This window comes from Tetrahymena thermophila, assembly GCF_000189635.1.
Source record: "Tetrahymena thermophila SB210 genomic scaffold scf_8254435, whole genome shotgun sequence".
Taxonomy (NCBI): domain Eukaryota; phylum Ciliophora; class Oligohymenophorea; order Hymenostomatida; family Tetrahymenidae; genus Tetrahymena; species Tetrahymena thermophila.
Genome location: NW_002476216.1, coordinates 159,890 through 180,924, shown reverse-complemented (window position 1 = coordinate 180,924; position 21,035 = coordinate 159,890). Strand labels below are relative to the sequence as shown.

Sequence of the window (21,035 nt, the reverse complement as noted above, 5' to 3'; positions counted from 1 at the left end):
TTCAATTGATTGTAAGTGGGTAAAAATAATTAATAAATTAATTGAATTTATAAATTTGTTTTTAGTATATATACCACAAAAAAGTTAATGTAAATTTAATTATTCAATTTTAATATTTCTATTTAAAATGTGTACATAATTCTTAAAAATTCTCTATAAGTTTTCTTAATATAAATTTCATTATTTAATAAGAATACACCGTATACTTAAACACTACTAAATCTGAAATGATTAATTTTTAATATAAATTTTATTTTTTAACTTAACTAGCAAAATATAAAACATCAGTAGATAGTATCGAATATTTATATTATTTTTTATATAAGATATTTTTTTGCTTTTATTATAATTTATAAAAAATATACTTTGTTTTAAATAACTATCTATTTTTGCAGTGAGTTTGATTTTCTTATGATACGAAGGAAATAGGATATTAAATTTAATTTAAGGTTGCATTGGTATAAAATTATTGTGTAAATTTAATAAATATTTTTCAATGTTTAAAAAGTAAATTTATATATTTAGTTTATTTATAATATAAAAAGAAAATAGTCCAGTTTATATATTGAAAACTTACCTAAAAAATAAAAAAAATCTGATGAAGGCGAGATTCGAACTCGCGCCCTTTCGGAATAGAGCCTTAATCTACCGCCTTAGACCGCTCGGCCACTTCATCTTCGATGAATTTTAAGTAATTATTTATTTTATTTTTATAATATTTTAAAATATATTTTTCATTAAATCTTTTTATTATATTTTAACAATTATACCTAAATATAATAAATGCAAATATCCATAATTAGCAGCTATTAAAAAACAAATGTTGCAAAATATTCTAAAGTAATTAGTAAAAAAAATAAATAAGTAAAATTAATTAATTTAAGATTTTTCATTTAAAATAGATGTTTGTTTGATATTTATTTACACATCAATAATTTAGCTTTTAAATGAAATAATAAGTAAGAATCTGATAAAAAATAATATCTTCATCTACTTTATTAAAAAATAGTCGTTGCTTAGAATTTTGAAATTATGAAATCAAGAAATAGTTCGTTAATGTCAAAAGAAGGTTAAGAAGATAATTTAAAAGACAAAAGGGGAAGTTAAGATTATAGCTTCGAATATTAGTAATATGAATAAGCTATATCGAGTGATTCAGATATTGAAGATTATAGCATAAAGTAAAGTTTAGGTAAGCATGCTTAGCCTTATTCTCATCCTTACTAAAGAGAATAATCTATTCCAGTAAATTAATCTAAATCTTCACTTCCTACGCGTTTGAATCTCCACAAAAAACTTATGGAAGAAAATCAGGAGTAAAATTAAATGAATTCATAGAGATTAAATAAAATATTGGAATCAGAATCAGATTTTAACAAATCCCAAAACTTTAACTAATAACGATAAATAACTCAAGCGAGCGATCTTCATCCACTTCAAAAGACATCTCAATTTGGGAATAAAAGTATTGAAAATCAAGAATCTCCTTTGTCATTCATAACATCTACAATTAACTACGATTACACTCATAATACTCCAAATGAAAATTTCTCTCACCAACCTCATACTATATCTAAATCTATGCTCTCTGAAATCATGGACAGAGACAGAATTATAATTGAAAAAAATAAAATTAATTAGGAGCTTTAAGATAAAATAAATGATTATGAATTTTTGCTGTTAAAATCAACAGAAGAGCTTCGCAAAAAGTAAGAAGAGATTGAATTATTCAAGCAGCAAACATATACCAATATTACTCAATCTAATTCACAAAATGATAATAAATCTAATTAAAATAGTTAATTAAATTTACAACAGCAATACATTTTATAACAACAAGGCTTGTAAACCTAAATTAATCTTAATGATAATTAATTCAACTTGTAATATTCATAGAAAGAAATGAATCCTAGTCATTTAACAACCCCATAGCAATTAGATTCAACAAGAAAAAACAGTTTATCTTATTAATAGCAAAATGATAATTTGATATCAGTCATTAACAAGAAATAAGAAATAATAAATAATATAGAGTACGAACTTAAAAAAAAAGATGAAACCATTACAAAAGCCCATGAGGTTATAAAAAAAATAACTGCAGAATTCTCTTAGATTTAACACTTGAATTAAGAGTTAACAAGTACAATTGAAAAAGTCAAAAGAAAAAAATAAGAATACAAAAAGAAATACCAAAAAGCAAAGCAAGAAATTTAAGAATACATCGAAAATGTTCAACAGCTTCAAAATTAAATTTAAGTAAATAACTTTTTTAATTGAAATAGCTTAAATATTTTCAATTTAAAAACTAAATTTCTTCATTTACTTTAAAAGTCTTAAGTTAAATTTTAGTTTGTCCTTTTTGATTTTAAAGTTTTATTTTTTAAAAAGTTTAAATTATAAATTAAATTAAAATATTTGGCATAATTTTTATCAATAATAATTTTGTTTAATTTTAATTCTAGTTAAAATAAAAATTTTATTCAATAATACACAAAATTTAGAAAAGCATTTTAAAATTTTATTTATTTATTTTTATTAAATTTCTTAAAATTAGCAGATTCATGAAGAAAAATAAACTTAAAATGATTAACTTTATGCCTTCAAAGACCAATAAATTAAAAAGAAAGAAACTTAAATAACAACTTTGCAATCTGAAATAAATTTGCTATAAAGCGAATTAAGCAAAAGCTAATTAATACTAAAAGAAAGTTAGTTATTGAGTGAAGAAAATGAGAGACTTAAATAAGAAATCCAAAGCTAGCTAAACGAAATATAAAAACTTAAGGATGAAATCAAATAAAACTTTTTAAGTCATGAATAGCAAGTTAACCAGTTAAAAGGGGAGTTTTAAAAGACTTTAAATTTTTATAAATAAAATATAAAAACAAATGATTAACAAGAGCTATAAAATACTTCTAATAAGTAAATTAATTATATTTAATTTATTTAAATATGTGTATTATTTAAATTAGATATATTGATGATTTTACTTCTACAGAATTTGATAATTGCCAAATTGTTATGACAAGACCTATCAAAACATCAAGTACAAAACCTAAAGCAAGTTAATCTCAGATTAAGTAGATATAATAAACAGATTGCACTATTGATAAAAAAATTTATGATGACTGCTAAAAAATTGAATAGTCTGTTTTAATGGATACATTAAATAAGCTGATTCTGAGAAATAGCTACATAAAGTAAATTATTTAAAAATAGTTAACAAAATATTAAAATGTCATCTGTAAAAAGCTAAATGATGAAAAGAGAGGATTTAGAGTTAAAGGAAAGAACTCAAAATAAGATAACTAAATTGGAAGATTTAGATATTTTAATTGATAAAATAAATCAAGGAATTTAAAAAAAAGATGAAAACATTAATTAATTAAACTAAATTATTGAAAAATTATATCAAAGACTTGCAATTTTCAAGCATATCAATGAAGAAGTTGTCAAAAATTTTAAAGAGCTATAAAAAAGATTTATTAATTCAAATGAAACTGTATCTTAAAATGAGAACCTAATAAATGATATTCAGCAATAGATTTAAGATTATTAACTAAACGAAAGAGAATATTTCTATTAAGTTTTTGATAGCACATAAGATTAGCTAATTTAGCTTTAAAGTTTACAGTAGAGTGTAAATGAAAAAAGAAAAATGGATTCTTATTTGGCTACTTATTTAATTGCTGAATTAGACACTTTAATTGAATAAACTGAAAAATATTTTGAAAGCTCTAACTAAGAAAATTCGAAAAAATCTAATTAAAATCATAATAATGCTTAAAATAACTTAGTTTCAAACTCAAATTTATTACCTACAAATTAAAATTTAAAATATTTGATTGAAATTAAAACAAATTAGCTATAGAAGCTTATTGCATAAATACAACTAAAAAACTAAGAAATATAAGCTGAAAAAGTGTAACTTACTTGCAAAATTTAAGATTTAGAGAGTAAATTGAGTGATCTTGTCTTAGAGAAAAATGAATACTCGTAGTTTTTACAAATTGAGTAGAAGAAAAATTAAGATTTGAGCAATCAAATAGAAGAAATCAAAACTTAATCTAAAGCAACTTTAAATACAGAAAGAAGTGTCTGTGAAAATAGAATTAAGTAAATTCATTAAATTTTAACTTTTAAAGTTATTAAAATAAATATAAAGGTACTTTGAAAACAAGAACTAAGAATTGATTTAGCAGTACAAATAGCAGTTCAAAGAGCTAAAATTCTAGACTAGTAAAAAATAAAGCATGATTGATCAACTTAGCAGTTATATTGATACAAGCCAAAACGAAATTTAAGAAAGTCAGAGATGTTAAATTGTTTAATATGATTAAAAAATGAAAAGGTCACAGAGTGCGAATAGCTTATCCTAAAACTAAGCAAAAATTTGCAAAGATAATAAACAAGATCTTAGTTAATTTAAAGTAAACAACTTTCTTTAATTTAATTCATTATAAAATCATATCAAATTATAAAAAGGAAACTTTAAATACATAGAACACCAATGAGCTTGAAAAAACAATCAAATAGAATTATTAATACAAAGAAAATGTCTGCCTAGATTTATAAAATAAGGAAAATACATAAAAAATATCAAAAAATGAAAACGATTTTGAAGAATCTCTAAAAAAGAACAGTTAAATAAAATCAATAATGAAAGTAAATTATCATTCAAAATTTTAAATAAAATCCTAATTAAAAAATAAAAACAAGGAATACAAGGAAAAAATGAAGTAAAGCTTTTAAAAAAGAGTAAAAGAACTAGAAGCTATATTGAAAATAGTAAAAGAAATTGTGAAGGGCTTTGATTTTTCCAATTTCAAATATAAAATTAACAGCTCAAAAAAAGTGAAAATCTCAGATCTATCTGATGTAGAATCAAAAATATAACTTTACATAAACTACAAAAACTCCTTAGAGAAAAATCCAAATTTAAAAGATTTTATTGATGATATTTCCCAAATAATTAATGAACTTTATGAATAAAATTATTTCTTTTTAACTGGTGAATGGAGTAAAATACCATTAACAATGAATGCCTCCAAAATGATAACTTTAACTTAAGAAGAAATATAAAAACAATTAACACATAAATAAATATAAAATAATTAAGAGTTTTAGCCTATTTTAGGTTCATCTAAATAAAATTTGTTATAAATGTGAATTAATTAATAAAAAATGAATAATAAATAAAATAGTTAAATTTCAATCCTAAATAAACTAATTAAAAAATAAATTATTACTTATTTAATACTGAGAGTAAATAATTGCTAATATATTAATATACTCATTTGTGCATACAATAATTATAATGTTTATAAATAAATTCTATTCTTAAAAAACAAATTTTATCAATTTAGTTTAAAAATAATAAAAATTTTATATTTTTTAAGCTAAGAAAACATTTTTTTTAAAACTTTAGTGAGTTTTTTTTAATTTTTAAAAAACATCATTTATGGCTTAAAATAAATTGTATTGATTTTAAATTAATCAAATTAAAAATTAAAAGTTGCATAGCAACTAATTTGCAATCAAACCTTATCAGAAGGAATTAATTAGCTCATTTTTATTAAATAAAAAACATAAAATATCACTTTATAAAAATTTGTTTAATTTATGAAGCGAATTTTGAAGAATTTTAAATTGCAATATTTTTAATATTTAAAGCCACAAATTAATTATTGTTATTGCTAAAAGAAAGCAAAGAAATTAAAGTTTCAAGCAGCATTATTATTTTAAATACTAAAAAAGGACAGTGCAAATAGTTTTAAAATTATTCAGTTAAATGAGTTAATACCAAAGCAATTATTAATAGTAGAAAATTGAATATGGAACTGAACATATTTATGAAATATTTGACTTTCTATTTCCTGGATCAAATACTGCCAAGCTGGTAGAATTAAATATCATTTGAATGAATCGAAAGTTAGATTAAAACCAAATTTTTTATTTTGATTAGATAAAAGTGCATGATGCTTATGCGAAGAACTTTCCATTTAAAGAAATTTTAGAGAGACTATATTTGGAGAATGGAGCTCCAGTTGTTAATATTATTGGTGGAAAAAGTGGATAAGACAGAAATAAACTTTATGCAGGAATAGCAAGAGCGTGTTTTAATACAGATGCAGTAATTATTGATAATGGCATAACAAGTGGTGTAGAAAAACACTCTATGAGGAAAGGTAATGATTTAAAAATATCTAATATAAATTGTTTTTAGATATCTTAATTTTTTTCTCATTAAATAATTTATAAAAAGGTTTAAAGCTTATTGGAGTTGCTCCTGATGATGAAGTATAATATCCGAAAGTCAATTCAACCTATTAAGATCCATACGAGTTATGTGCAGGACACACTCATTTATTTTTACTAAGTAATAAATAATTTATTAGATATCATAATATTCAATTTTATAAATTATATAATAGATAACAAAGAATAAGATCTTAGATGGACCTAAGAATCCCTTTTTAAAATAACGCTTGCATTGAGGTAAAAAATAAAAAATAATATAACTTAGTCAAAATGATAATAATAATAATTAAATAGAATAGCTGAAGGAGATTATCAATATAGTGGAGTTTATCAAAGAGTTGTTCATGTATTTGTTGGAGATAGCACTAATTATATAGATGAAATTAGACTTGCTGTTAAATTTTAGCAGCCAATTATTGTTGTCCCAGGAAGCGAAGTATGCAACATGATAATATAAGGAGTATAAAGCTAAAATGGAGTCTATAGAGGCTTGGATAGTGGTATTAATTAACTTTCTTTTATTTATTTGACTCATTCAAAAAATATGAAAAAAACATAATTTGATTTTTTAAAAAATACTATATTTATGAATTTATAACCCTTAAACCTATTTTAAAATTAAATTGTTAAATAAACAGAATTGGTAGAATACTTAACAGATTATCCACAATACTTCTTTATGTTACTTGATTCTAGTTCCGATGAAGTTGCTTAATATATTCACTTCTTTTTAACTGTTACTCCTTACATTCAAAGTACACCTATTTTATACTAAAAGAAAAAACAAAATTAATATGAAGAGGAAGATTAAAATGATTATAATCCCGATGATGATGAAAAAAAAGATAAATAAAAATAAAGACAAGATTAAGATTAAGATTAAGACCCGGTAGAGTAAGATCCATGAAAATACACATTTATTGTTAAAGTTTTTGATTTATTTAATTAATATAAAAATTATAATATTTTAAATAAGTTTAATATTGTATTTATTATACTCCAAATAACTTCTTACTATATATTAATATTTACTAATATAAACTTTGATTTATTTGTTTGTCATAGTTTTTTTAAATATTTTTTAATAACCAATTTTGCAAAAATTTTTATTGGTAAAAGTCAGTGAAATAATAATAAATAATTTTTTACAAAAGTGAAACACTTTTATATCTTCTTATTAATATTATACTAATCTTTAAGAATTTAATATACTAACTAAATAATTTAATAATTTAACAATCACAAATACAATTGATAATAATTAAATTTTCAGAAAATTTGGATGGTTTTAATTACTCTAATATATTTTTCTACTTTTTAAACTATCCAAATAAGATAAAATTACAAAATCAATTTCGAGTTGAGTCTTTTAGTTTTGAGAATTTTTGTGAAGAAACTATTTTAATAAATATGTATACCCAATCCTTCTGAAAAAAAGATTTATAATCAGGGATTATCATTGGATTTATAAACTTGACTATAGGCTGGTATCAAAAGTAAAAAATGGATATAGAAAATTATTTTTTACTATTTTAAAACATTAATGTCTTAAAATACCAAAAAAAATTGTAACAAATAATGAATAATCATAATATTTTGATAATTTTGATTGCTTTATCAAAAAATATGTTTATAATCATCAAATTTCTATTAGTATTTAATCAATTTGTTTAGCTTACAAATTAAGAATCTATTTATTTAATATCTTTTGATTCCCATAATTAATTTTTTACATAAAAATAAACTAATAAATAATATACATACTCAATCGATTTTGTATTAAATGTTTAAGAAAAAAGAAATAATCAATATAATTGTTCTTGGATCCACAAATTCAGGAAGATCAACTACAGTTGGTCACTTTCTCTATAAGTTAAGCAAAGAGTGTCCTCAATTGCTATAGTATTTTAATACTACATCTTAGATTACAGAAGAGAAGGATATAGACTTTACAATTCCACTAAAAAATTTGCAATTTGAATTGGAGAGAAACAGTGAATAGGAAGAAAAACATATATGCTTTGAAATGAACAACCATAACTATGAAATAGTTGATATTATTGGTCATAAAAACTTTGTTAAAAATATCATATCAGGTTAATCTAAAGCTCATGTAGTGCTGATAGTTGCAGCCCTTTAACAAGAAAGAGATGAATATGATTTCCAATTTGAGTAAATAAAGCAATAATTGATATTGGCACAAAGTCTTGGAGTAAAGTAGATTATAGTGGCTCTTAACAAAATAGAAATAGTGAATTTTTCTGAAAATGAGTTCACTTTGATGAAAAACTAAATTGACAATTATTTGCATGAAATAAAATTTAATCCTGAAAGTATTTTTTATATTCCAGTTTCTGGTGTTAAAGGCGATAATTTAGTAGAAAAATCAGAAAATATTCTTTGGTATGAAGGATAAACACTTTTATAAGCTTTATTTTTTATGAATAATATTAATGATTTGAAACAAAAACCTTTGAGAATGCCAATTAAAGATATCTATAAGATTGGAGGAGTAGGAACAGTTCCAGTTGGTAGGGTTGAAACAGGTATTCTAAAGCCTGGAATGATGATAAGATTTTCTCCAAGTGGCTTATTAGCAGAATGTTCTTAGTTTGAGATGATGCATCATCCAATGGAAGAAGCTATTCCAGGTGATAATATGGGTTTCAGCATTAAAGGAATTGAGACTTCAGAGATTCAGACAGGAAATGTTGCTTCTGATGCTGAAAGAGATCCAGCGATGAAGGCAATATCTTTTTTAGCTTAAATAGTTTTACTCGAAAGCTCTAAATAGATAGAAGTAGGTTAAATTTCATAGCTTTTTATTCATTATACATAAGTAGAATGTAGAATTAAAAGAATTATACACAAAATTGATAACAGAACAGGCATTATTCTAGAAGAAAACCCAATATCAGTCTCAAAAGGAGGTTCTGCATTAGCTGAAATTGAACCTCTTCAACCATTATGCATCGAAGAATACAGCTAATATCCACCTCTAGGTAGATTCATATTAAAGGATTCTGATTAAACTACAGCTGTAGGAATAGTTTAAAAAGTTGAAAAATAATTTATCAATTGAATATTTGAAATAAAAAACATATTTTGTAAATTAAAAGAAAAAAATAAACTTTAACCAAATGATTATGAATTAAAATATTTATTAATTTGATACAGTTGTTGTTATTTTAATTGATAAAGTAAATATTCGTAATTATATATATACAAATAATACATATTAAAATTTTTTATTTAGAAATATTTCAAAAAACATTTAAAGTTCACTCAGTTTGTTTCATTATTTTTTACTGATTTTTTAGTTCTTAAATGATTTACTCTTTTTCTAATCTTTTTAGTTTTTCTATTTCTAGTTTTGGTTTAGTCTTCTAAAAAGTTAAAAAATATTTTAATTAGTTTTCTCAAAAAATTAAAATAAAATAAATAATATTTTAAAAAGAAAGAAGAAATTAAAATTTAAATAAAAATATTTACTATTTCTTTGGATTATTTTGTCTTTTTTCTTTTAGACAGATAAGGGATTAGGACCTTTAGCTGGCTTTTTCACTCTTATATTCATTTCATTTTTTATTTTATCAATTTTTTAAAAGTATTTCTTTAATTCTTCCTCCTTTTGCTCTTTTTATACTTACTTTATAACAGCTAATTCTTTATCTGAAGGTAGATATTTATTATGTTTTTTCTATAAAAAAATAAAGAGATAAATACCATTATTTACTAACATACTTAAAAATATACCTTTTCTATTTCTTTTTAACACTTTTTATTTGGCTCTTCAATTGTAAATTTAAGGTCTTTGCTTATCCAAAAGAGAGGAATAGGGTAAAATTAATTGAAGTACTCTCTTAATTCTTCGTCTTATGTCATAACCCAGTATCTTTCTGCATTATTTTTTTATACTAAATCTTTGAAACACTCAGTAGGAGTTAATCCATCAATATGATTGCATCTCAACTTTGGTAAAGTCATTCCAAAATCAAATAAATCTTTCAATTAAGCTATCCATTATAAAATTTAAAGAAAAATTAATAATTTTATATAAAATTAAATATCTAATATAAAATAATCTATTTCTTTTTAGTATTTAAATCTATTTTTATAAAGATTCTTTTATATAAATAAATTATTTACGAATAGATCTAAGCTCATTTAAAACGCATGTGGTAATTTAAACCCAACATTATCCATGCATCAGTTTTGTAAGTTTTTCCTTAAATTCAAATTTTCTATCATAACATGCCTTTAAAAATGTTCCGTCTACTAAAAGCTTATAAGGGAAATGGAAATCGTAGTTGATCCTATAAAAATTAATCCACTTTCTTAACTATTTAATTTTTTTGAATTTCATTTTCTTATAATAAATTAAATTATTTGCTAAATATTCTTACTTCTATCAAAAAATATCAATAATTGTTAAAATCTTAAAAAAATAATTGATTCTTACAAAACTATTTGATTCTTTTTATATCTTTTAATTTTATTTGATAATTTGATAATATTTCCATCTCTTTGATTTAGAAAGCTATATTTAATGCCATTTTATAGAATATATTCTACATAAATATTCTACTTTTCTTAAATAAATTTATAAATCACTTTCATATTTAAAAATCATTTTATAAAGTTAGGATAGTTGAATTAAATAAAAACCAGTAAATTCAATTAAATTTTTTAATAAATACAATAAATATCACTTTTAAAAAGAAAATTTATTATTTATTGAGTTTAATCAAGTCTAATATTTATTTGAATGATATTAAAAATATTTTAAGTAAAACAAATAAAAACAATTTAAAACTTAAAATAACCTAAGAAAAAAAATGTATTCAATTTATTTTTTCACAAAAAAAAATACCCAATTTCTCATTTTCGATCAAATGAATAAAAATTATAGAAATTTTTAAGAAATAAAAATAGATTTTTAGATAATATAAAAATTTTATTAATAAAAACAAATTATTAGAGAGGCATTAAAATCTCATTTAAATCAATTTAAATAATTATAAAAATATATGTCTCTTTAAGTTAGTTAGTTAGTTAGTGGAGGCCTCAAATACGTTTTAAAAAAAAATCAAAAATTTTTAGTAAATAAAAAATTAAAATGGACAAATAAATAAAACTTATCTTTGAAGTAGTATTTTGTTAACTATAAATTTCTTTTAATAAAAATTTAATTATTTACAAATAAAATTATTTTTATTTAGATGTGAATAGAAAGATTAGGGAACTTTATGACAATAAAATTGTTGATATAGTTAAAATAATCAATAAATAATATATTAGTATATTAGTAAATTGCTGATATTTTTATTTGATCAAAAGAATTTATTAAATTATATAGAAGAAAGAAATAAGTGTTTTTATATAAGAAAAAATTTTTTATTTGATAAGACTGCTTTAAGCGAAGAATAATAAAAAATAGTTTGCTTTATAAATTTTGAATAGAATAACATCAAAAAAATAGTCAAAGATATTTTTATTCATAAATACACAAAAATAAGGTATTAAAAATGAGTGGATAGCCTATGAATAATGATGTTTTCATTGCAACACTATAGAAGTGTTAAAATCTTTCGGAAGAAAGTAAACGATATATTTAAACAAAGTATAGTCATTTTAGAGAGTTTGAATGGCAATTAGGAGGCATATTAATTGGCATAATTGAGTAAAGCATATACGCTTAAAAAGTAGATATTCTTAATTTTGTTGAGTAATTAAGAAGGAATTAGATGAATAACAAAGTTGTTACCAGAAGTGTGTCTTAGTCTGCATAATAATAATTTTTTTTTTATGTTAAAGACATAATCGATAAAAGTGATTTAAACATGTTAAACCAAAAAATTAAAGATGCATCCTTTTAGAAAATATGCGAGTAAATTTTAATAGAATAAATAAACCAAAATTAGAAATTGAAGCAATATTCTTAATTATCTTAATAATAACTTACAAATAATTCTCAAAATTACATTTAGCCTGAAGTAATTTAGTATTTAACAGAGATTCTTTAATCTAAAATAGTTTTAATTAAATATAACACCTCTTTAAAATAATTCTATTATCAATAATTTAAATCTGTAAAAAGAGATACAGATATAACTATTTACTCTCTACCAAAAAGCTTAATAGTTTGTATTAGAAATAAAACATAAGTTAATAATATGGAAGGAATAGGAGATGGATTTATTAATGTCACAGATATGAAGGTTAGACAACAAAGCAGTTAGTAAGCAAATTATAACAGCAATACTAGCAGCATCAACAGAACAATAATATCATTATAAGATAATAAGAGTAAATATTTCTTTTCTAATAACTTATTGATTATATATATTTTATTTGTAATATTCTAAAATTAAACATTCTTTATAAAATTTTAGGAGAATCTAGCTTCTAACCCTCATAATAATTTGAAAATATGAAATTATGTGACAAATGTAAAAAAGCATTAGATATAATTCTTCTATTCAAAAATTAATAATGTAAACAAGGCCATTATTATTGTTTTAATTGCTTAAGTTAAAAAAATAATTAAAAATTTTGCCTTTAAAACACTTGTAATAGTTAGATGGCTCCCGAATTAGTTAATCAATTCTTACAAAATTATTCAAAATAACTATTGCTATATAAAAAACAATAAGAGCTTAAGTAGTAGTAGTAGTAACAATAATAATAGCAATAGTTATAATAATAACAATATTAACAATAATAACAATAACAGTAAGAAGTTAAACAAAAAGATCAAGTGTAAAATTAGCCAATTATTAAATGTGTCAAATGCAATAATTAAGTTAATAAAGATACTTTTTATTATGGTAATTGTGCACACCCACTATGCTTTGATTGCATTTAAAAAAAATACTTAGAAAGTTTAAAATATACATATTAATATGCTCTTAAGTGTGATGAATGCTTTTAATCGCTCGATATAAATATGATTAAAGACTTTATATAAAGTAAATAAGAATCTAGTCAAAAAAAATGTTTGGAGTGCAATAAAATTTAACCTGTGGAATCATTATTCCTTACTTAATGCAGACATTTATTTTGTTATGATTGTATTTATTAATAATATAATAGTTATAAGCAAGGTAACACATCAATAAAGTGTAAATTATGTTATACAATAATCTAGATTGAGAGTATAGTCAATTTCTTAAATCAAAATAAAAATAGATATTCTGAATCGCCTAGCAAATAAAATAAAGGAAATAATCCAAATAAGGATTAATTGTCTCAATCTATAAATTTTCAAGATAATTAGCAAAACAGTCAAAGAATCCTACCTGGTTAATAGGCATCTCCATTAAAATCTTGTGTTAAATGCAGCAAATTAAATACATTATCAAGTATGTTTATTACTCCATGCAACCATGGATACTGCATTTAATGTCTGTGTGAACTTCAAAGTATTTATAAAAAAGATTTTAAGTGTATTGGATAATACTGCTCAAATTTGATACCAATTTAATCAATTAGCCATTTTATAATCAACTAAAGTAAGAATAAACAAGAAAATCCCCAAAATAATTATTAATTACCGATCAGCTAGTCAATAGATTCAAACAAATATAATTAAAATATCTCAGATGTTCCTAAGTGTTTAATGTGTAGATCTAAGTTTAAGAAAAATGAGTTATTTTATGTTAAAAGCTGCCAGCATAGTTTTTGTTATAAATGCCTTTGTACTAAGTAATTTGAAAGCGATTAAATTAGATGCTTTGAAACTGGATGTAAATCAATAATAAATGTTGATGAAATAGAAGAATTTCATTTCTAACACTAAATGATGAGCTCTTAGCATCTTTAAGGAAAAAATGAGTAAAAATTTGAAGTTGTATGCTCTTATTGTAAAAAATAAGATATCATAAGTTCTACTTAAAAACCAGACTATTTTAAGTGCTCTTCCTGCTAAAAAGGTAATTAACTTTATCTAATATTTTTGTTAATAATAATTAATATTTTATTCTTTGAATTAAAAAAAATAGTTACTTGCTTGGTACATTAAGGCTAAGTTCCTTAATGTAGATGCTACTGTGAAAAGTGTGGAAATTAATGCAAAATCTGTGAAAATACAATAATGTGTCCAAAATGCAACTATTCCTACTGTATGAATTGTAAATAAACTGAAGTAGGAAATAAAATTTGTCAATGTGTATGTGGATATTGTGGAACCTAACTGAAAGTTTCAAAGTAGCTCTGCAAATGTATTGAAAATGTATGTTCTATCTGTCTGAATAGTTTTGAAAATGTGCAACTTAATAGTTTTGATGATAGTCTGCTAAGAAAAAATCAATGTATCCATTTCTACTGTAATATTTGTTACTATAAAAAGGTCACTTTTGAAACTCAAAACAAGCAATTTGGTAATCTTAAATTCTAATGTCTGTTTTGTTGATTTTAGTAACATATTATTTTAATTTAAACCAACAATTAATTTAATTAATTAATTCTAAAATCTTATTAATAGTATATAAATCAAGAAGTATTTATTTTAATTTTTGTTTAAATATTTATGTATTTACTTATTTTTTTTTTTTGGTTTAAATCTTTCTCAAATATGTAGCCATTATTAAAAAGAATATTTTTATGTTTTGTGATATTTTATTTTTTGATAATTGAATCAAAATACTCTAAATATTCATATATTAAGACCTATTATATTAAGGCTGATTTTTACAAAATTTAAATATTTTTAAAGTACTATTTTAGAAATTAATTTTATTTTATTAGGACTTTCAAGAGAATTTATGTAATATAAAAAATTAAGTTTTAAAAATAATAATTTTAAAAATGAAAATTAAAAATGATAATAACAATAAATAAAAATTAATATTTCAAGAATAAATTGCAAGTCAATCTAAAAAAAGATATCATACAAGAGAACATAATTTACAACTTATAAAGTAAATGGTAAACGAATAATCAATTTATTAACACAAAACTGTTGATTTATTTAGGTTTCGTTATAACTTCTTAACAGCAAATTCAAAAATTAATGAAAAAAATTTCAGTGCTTAGATTCTTAGTGTAACTTTTTTATTAAGAGATTTATTTGTTAGATAAATTAAATTAAATTTTGTTATAATTAATTACGCGTTCAGCTTCAACTTTAAACATTTCTTGAATATTTTTAATGAAGATATCTGGCTTAAGAGCTTCTTTGCATTTTTGTTCAACAACCCAGCAGAATACGATAACACCAAGCTAATTTTATTTTAAATATTTTCAATTTAAAATTTTCAGAATTTTTGAAATGAAATAATAAATAGAGAATTAATTATATTTCTCACAAATATTAAAACAATTTTGTAAGTATTTCAAAAATTTTGCATAGTAAAATGTTTCTTGGTGAAATAGGATGCTGTTAGAATAGAAATAAAGTATTTGACGTAGTATTCATTTTTCAGGAAAAAAAATACAAAGATTTTTATTTGCTTTCGCTAATTTTGTTTTGTTTATTTGAAAATATCCTAATTTATATGAAAAAAAAGAGAGAGTTGTTTTGTGAGTAATTACCTTGATAATAAAATTAATAATGCTCAAGATTAAAACAAATGATTAAACTCCCTTAGCCCAACTTTGTTCAAGTTTATCGCTATCCCAGAAGGAACCCCAGTAAATAAGCCAGACGAAGTCAAAGATCCAAGTGAATATGAATAAGTACAAAAGTCTAGTCTTTTAATCGCACTATTTTATTTTATAAAAATAATTAATTAATTATTTTTGTCTGTCTGTCAGTTTGCTTTCAACATTCATATTTTTTAAAATTTAGCTTATTTTATGGTTAAAAAGTTCCTTTTTTATCTTTTAATTAAAAGGATGCTAAAATATTTTAACAAAGCCTTTATTTTATATCAATCAACTTATTTTGTTTGCTCATGCCTTATTCAAAGCAAATTTTATTGGGCTTAGCTAATTAATGATCGTTGCAATATAAATAGATATAATTAAAATTTGAATTATACAGGATTGATTTAATCCCAAAGTAGATAGGAAAAGGCGAAGAGAGGGAGATTGTAGTCAGCTCTTGCATAACAAGTGAAGCAGGAAATAACTGCTATGACCAAAAACGACAACTTCAAATATCTTTTTTTATTTTAGATGTCATCATTGGGGTTGAATTGAGTATTCATCTAGTTAGTATTTATTATTTATTTATTTATCTTACTTGCTTAATAAATATCAATATATTATTTTTGTAAATCTTTTAAAGTTTATTAATTCTTATTTATTCAATTTATTTTCTTATTTCTTCAAACTCTTTCATTCGTAAATTCAATCAATTATCCACACTTTTTTTTTTGATTTTTAATTGTTTGTTGCTTTCTTACTTGCTTGCTTGATAGCTTGCTTGGTTGTTTCTTTATGAATTTGATTGAATTCAATTTCCTTTTATTGAAATTTACTGTCCTCTCAAATATAATTTATATTTTTATTCATTTAAAAAACCATCTAACTTGCATTAATTTAATTTTGAAATATTTTACATATAAATTTTAATGCATTTGTTCATACATACATTAAATATTAATAATTTATCGGCTAATCTTTTCAAAAAAAAAAATTAACTACGTTTCTTGCTTAAAAGATATTTCTTTAAGCTGATTATGAAATGAACAAATATTTTAAAATTAACTTAAAAAGTTTGTTTTTTATAAATTTAATTTTTGATAATCCTATAAACATTTAAATATATATTTTTAATCCAAATTTGTTTTTAAAATTAATCCAAAATATTCAGTTTGAAAATTGATTCAAAATGAGCTAAAAGCTTAATTTTTCCCTCCATATATAGCTGGAATTAAATCATCATCCATGTATTAAAGTAAAGTTGAGTGAATTTCCTCCTGGTCTGAACCAACAATTACTATCTATTTACAAAAAATATATTATTTTTTATATAAGTGGAATTAACATTTTTTATATTAAAAATAGCTCATAATATTTCTTTTAAATAATCTAAATTATTAAATATGCAAAACATCACAAAAATTAGCATAAAACTTCCTTAATTATTTTTCAATCAAAATATTTGCTGTAAAATTCATATCAGAAGTAAGTGTTAAAAATTGCATAATTTAGGGGAAAAAAATTATTTAAAATACAATTATATTGAATAAGCTATTAATTGTTTTTTAATAAAAATAGTTTATATTTTTTTAAAAGTATTGAATATTTTAAAATTTGATACTTTATCTTAGGTACTCTTTTCTAAGAATGGTTTGATGGCTTTCCATAGTATACGACAGTAAAAATCCACATTTACTGCTATTAGTTTGAAAACACCTTCAGGAAAGAAATCTAATACAAGCTTTAATTATCTCCTAGTTAAGCTTAAATCTACATTACTTGATATTAAACCTCCAACATCATTGATCATTATTATTTGATCAACGTGTCCTGTAGCTCTATTTAATATTACAAATTAATAAATTTAAAACTTTATCCAAAGTTATTTTAGTATTACAATTTCCTCATATGTTTCAGATAAACCATATAATATAAGCAATATTCATCATAGTCACACCTTTTTTTTATATTTATTATTTTATGATTAATAATACAACCTTATATAAATCCTGTAAATACGGCAATTATTCTGGAAAAATATATCTGCTTACACCAAACCCAATAGGTCTTCCTTTTGGATCTTTTCCAATATATCTAAAAGCCTGATGTTAATTTTTTAATTTTTAATAAAAATAAATTAGTTTTTAGCAATGTAAAACTTTTTAAAAGTATTTATTTAGCAACCAACATAAAATAATTAAAAAATTAAAATTAAATAAATTTAAAATGTTAAACTTAGTTGAAAAAATTTTAATTAATTTTTTAAGTTAATTTCATTTTATTTTGTTTTTCTTTAAATGAGTAAATAAATAAATATATTGAATTAAAAAAATTTTATTTAATTTTTATGAGTTATGAAAGTTTGAATAGAAGAAATTACTTTTAATCTATGGAGGTGTGGGAAATCATCTATGGTTAAGCTATCAAAATTATTTTATGTCTTCCATTAAACCCAGTTTTCAAGCATTTCTTAAGCATTTTCCTAGTTAAATCTTTATGTAAAAAATATTTGTTTAAGTAAAATTTTGGAATAATTAATTATTAACTTTCTAGCAACTAAGAACTGGATGTACTCATTATCTGTCAATTTTAAAGAAATATTTTTTTATTTGAAACTTTTGAATAGATTTAGCTATTCTTCATTTAATTTTTTTATTCTCAAATGAGTCTCTTCATCCCATGAGGGATCGTCATACTGAAGATTAAGTGGTAGTTTTGTCAAACTTCTTATAGAGTTTAATTATGAAAAGGAATCATTTTCATTCTTATCTATTACTTAGTAGGATTTTATAGGTTAGTAGATATTCTTTTTAAAATCTGATTCATCTCCATTTATTCTTTTTTACCTCTGCTAAACCTTTTCTAATATCTTTTAATTATTGTTTTTATAAAATTTTCAAAAAATCTTTAATTTCTAAAATGTTAAAAAAATTTACTTCATTGAATTCAAACTTAAACACACTAAAATTAACAAATCTCTCCATGAGATATGTTTCGCATATTGGGTATTTTTATAAGAAATTATATGGAACTGCCAAGTACACATAAAATTATATGAACCCTTTCTTTACATATTCTATTTTTATTATTTGCTATTTTATTTTTAAAAATAAATTTAACTAAATTTTTATTTTTATTCATTTACTTGCAGAGTCTTTAGCTGTATGGTTTCTGTTTATTTATTATTTTGATTATTTTCTTAAATTGTTTGTTTAAATTAATAAAATATTTTATTTTTTTAATTTGTATCGAACCAGCTTATCTCTCGATAAACATTTTCAAATTTATATGTTTTTTTATTCGAATAAAACTGCTCTTTTGTTTTATAAATTTAGTAATTTTCTTTAACCTTCAAAAAAAGCTCTTTTTCTTGTAAGTAAAAATCCCAAAAATGGTCATTCAAAGGATCCTTTTATGTAAAATTTCTTATTAAATACTAAAAAGATTAAAAAATTACTGAAAAAATGCTGCTCATAGAGAAAAAATCAATATTTTCTAAATATCCTTGCATTTTATAGCAAACTTAATTTTATTTACTATTCATTTGCCTATAAATTCTTAAATTAGATTCTACCTAAAATAAAGTCCATGCGTTCTATTACGAATAATTTTTACAAAATAAATAATCTAAATTAATAATATTATTAAACTTTTTATTTATTATTTACTTTATTTTCTTAGAGTTTTTTTTCGAAATCTTATTAAATTAATTACAGCTCATTTGGTGTTCCTTGAAGAGTATCACCCAAACCTATTTGCTTCTCATAATCTAATCCATTCGCAGGATGCTCCTAGAAATCATCTGAATCTATATCAGAAATAGTATCATCAGAGTTTTAAATACATTTATCAACTTGCTCCTCCATCTCTAGTTGCTTAAAAAGAGTTTCGTACTCAAGCAAAATCTATTATTGGAAAACATATTTTTATTTAGCTTTTATATAAACTGTATTTATAATAAACAGATAGGTAAAAGCTTTCTTTAACAAATCATTTTTAAACACAAAATACATAATTTAAAATGTCAAAAAACTAAATTTCCTACAATTGCACTCTTTAATGTCTCCATCCATTCTGAAATTTCCTGCATTGAAACTGATCCCTTTTTAAAGATAATTAAAATAGCTTATGGTTATTTGGTCTCCTTGACAATCTAAATAAGATTCTGTAATTTAAAAATTTATTTTACTAACTAAATAAACTGTTCCTCCATATCCTGAACTAGTGATCTGATGGTGATAACAAACAATTCATTTTATTCCCAAACACCATCAACTATGCATCGGTTCAAGTTAACTGAAGCTATTGGCTAAACTCTCTATGTATTTTTTTATATTTAGATAATAATTAATTAGTTTAATTAAATTTTTATAGCTAACATTTTAGTCTTAAAAATACCTAATCATCGTCAAAGACAAGTAGCTCAGTTCCATCTAATACAAAATATTTTGTCTGCCATATGTTGAATACACTATTTACTTACTATTCTAACCACCCGCTTTTTTAAGGGCGAGTTTTTATTTCAATTCTTCCTTCTTGCATTTACTCTACTAAATTATTAATTACCTAATATTTTTTTTATTAAAATACATGCCTACTTTCAACACATGTAATAAATTGTAAAGTAAATAAATCTTGAAAAATTAAAAATATTTAACATATTATTTTTGTGGGTTTAATCTTTTTAAAAGTCTTTAAATACTTTTAGCATTGTGAATCTACGTAGAACTTTTATTCGAATTACAGCTTTAGACTTTTAAAAATGATAGACAATTTATTTTTATTTGTTTTAAAATAACAATACAACATAAAATTAAACAGAAATAACAAAATTATTATATTATACATTTTAACTTGTTTAAGATTAATGTTCTACGTTTAAAATTGCTAAAAAGTAAGCTTAGAAAATACATGTACAAAGCTTGAATACTTATTAATTATCATAAAGATAAGTCATTATAGTTTATATTACAAATTTAGTTTACTCTATATTTATAAACATTAATGTTGTATGTAAATTAAATTAGTAATTAAAATTATTAAATAATCAACACCTCATTAAAAAATTAACATAGTGCAGAACTAACAAAAAGTAAAATTTGTGGATTTTATAAACATAATCAAAAAATAATTCATAGTTTGGATTTGGTAAAAATAAATTAAAAAAACACTAAAAATGAAATTAA

General features: G+C 21.9%; 7 protein-coding genes across 7 annotated transcripts; 4 read left to right on the top strand and 3 right to left on the bottom strand. All coding sequences in view use genetic code 6, as the record gives it.

Annotated features, from left to right (window-relative positions):
- Nucleotides 1-1,056: 1,056 nt before the first annotated feature.
- TTHERM_00655760 (hypothetical protein) lies at nucleotides 1,057-5,169 on the top strand (the record flags this gene model as incomplete). The annotated part of the gene is made up of 6 exons (XM_001032211.2): nucleotides 1,057-2,256; nucleotides 2,555-2,922; nucleotides 2,973-3,200; nucleotides 3,253-4,116; nucleotides 4,166-4,430; nucleotides 4,486-5,169. 6 exons carry the CDS (start codon nucleotides 1,057-1,059, stop codon nucleotides 5,167-5,169), a joined length of 3,609 nt encoding a protein of 1,202 aa, XP_001032211.2.
- A 505-nt stretch (nucleotides 5,170-5,674) lies between these two features.
- TTHERM_000655759 (hypothetical protein) lies at nucleotides 5,675-7,168 on the top strand (the record flags this gene model as incomplete). Its single annotated transcript, XM_012799693.1, has 6 exons — nucleotides 5,675-5,899; nucleotides 5,966-6,188; nucleotides 6,266-6,379; nucleotides 6,435-6,498; nucleotides 6,556-6,761; nucleotides 6,900-7,168. The coding sequence occupies exons 1-6, from the start codon at nucleotides 5,792-5,794 to the stop codon at nucleotides 7,166-7,168; spliced, it is 984 nt and encodes a 327-aa protein (XP_012655147.1). The 5' UTR covers nucleotides 5,675-5,791.
- Nucleotides 7,169-8,044: 876 nt separating this feature from the next.
- On the top strand, nucleotides 8,045-9,343 carry TTHERM_00655750 (translation elongation factor Tu protein; the record flags this gene model as incomplete). Its single annotated transcript, XM_001032210.1, has 1 exon — nucleotides 8,045-9,343. The coding sequence occupies one exon, from the start codon at nucleotides 8,045-8,047 to the stop codon at nucleotides 9,341-9,343; it is 1,299 nt and encodes a 432-aa protein (XP_001032210.1).
- Nucleotides 9,344-9,546: 203 nt separating this feature from the next.
- On the bottom strand, nucleotides 9,547-10,627 carry TTHERM_00655740 (rRNA-processing protein Fcf1- and Utp23-like PIN domain protein; the record flags this gene model as incomplete). The annotated part of the gene is made up of 4 exons (XM_001032209.1): nucleotides 9,547-9,647; nucleotides 9,754-9,961; nucleotides 10,018-10,277; nucleotides 10,411-10,627. The coding sequence occupies 4 exons, from the start codon at nucleotides 10,625-10,627 to the stop codon at nucleotides 9,547-9,549; spliced, it is 786 nt and encodes a 261-aa protein (XP_001032209.1).
- Nucleotides 10,628-11,789: 1,162 nt separating this feature from the next.
- Nucleotides 11,790-14,674, top strand: TTHERM_00655730 (hypothetical protein; the record flags this gene model as incomplete). The annotated part of the gene is made up of 3 exons (XM_001032208.3): nucleotides 11,790-12,570; nucleotides 12,657-14,195; nucleotides 14,265-14,674. 3 exons carry the CDS (start codon nucleotides 11,790-11,792, stop codon nucleotides 14,672-14,674), a joined length of 2,730 nt encoding a protein of 909 aa, XP_001032208.3.
- A 612-nt stretch (nucleotides 14,675-15,286) lies between these two features.
- Nucleotides 15,287-16,412, bottom strand: TTHERM_00655720 (transmembrane protein, putative; the record flags this gene model as incomplete). The annotated part of the gene is made up of 4 exons (XM_001032207.3): nucleotides 15,287-15,310; nucleotides 15,373-15,483; nucleotides 15,796-15,966; nucleotides 16,245-16,412. 4 exons carry the CDS (start codon nucleotides 16,410-16,412, stop codon nucleotides 15,287-15,289), a joined length of 474 nt encoding a protein of 157 aa, XP_001032207.1.
- A 621-nt stretch (nucleotides 16,413-17,033) lies between these two features.
- TTHERM_00655710 (CRAL/TRIO, amine-terminus family protein) lies at nucleotides 17,034-20,806 on the bottom strand (the record flags this gene model as incomplete). The annotated part of the gene is made up of 15 exons (XM_001032206.3): nucleotides 17,034-17,150; nucleotides 17,471-17,687; nucleotides 17,747-17,806; nucleotides 17,869-17,951; nucleotides 18,230-18,341; nucleotides 18,396-18,718; nucleotides 18,786-18,941; nucleotides 18,995-19,258; nucleotides 19,307-19,444; nucleotides 19,518-19,754; nucleotides 19,895-19,951; nucleotides 20,039-20,167; nucleotides 20,248-20,415; nucleotides 20,552-20,602; nucleotides 20,696-20,806. The coding sequence occupies 15 exons, from the start codon at nucleotides 20,804-20,806 to the stop codon at nucleotides 17,034-17,036; spliced, it is 2,223 nt and encodes a 740-aa protein (XP_001032206.3).
- Nucleotides 20,807-21,035: the final 229 nt, after the last annotated feature.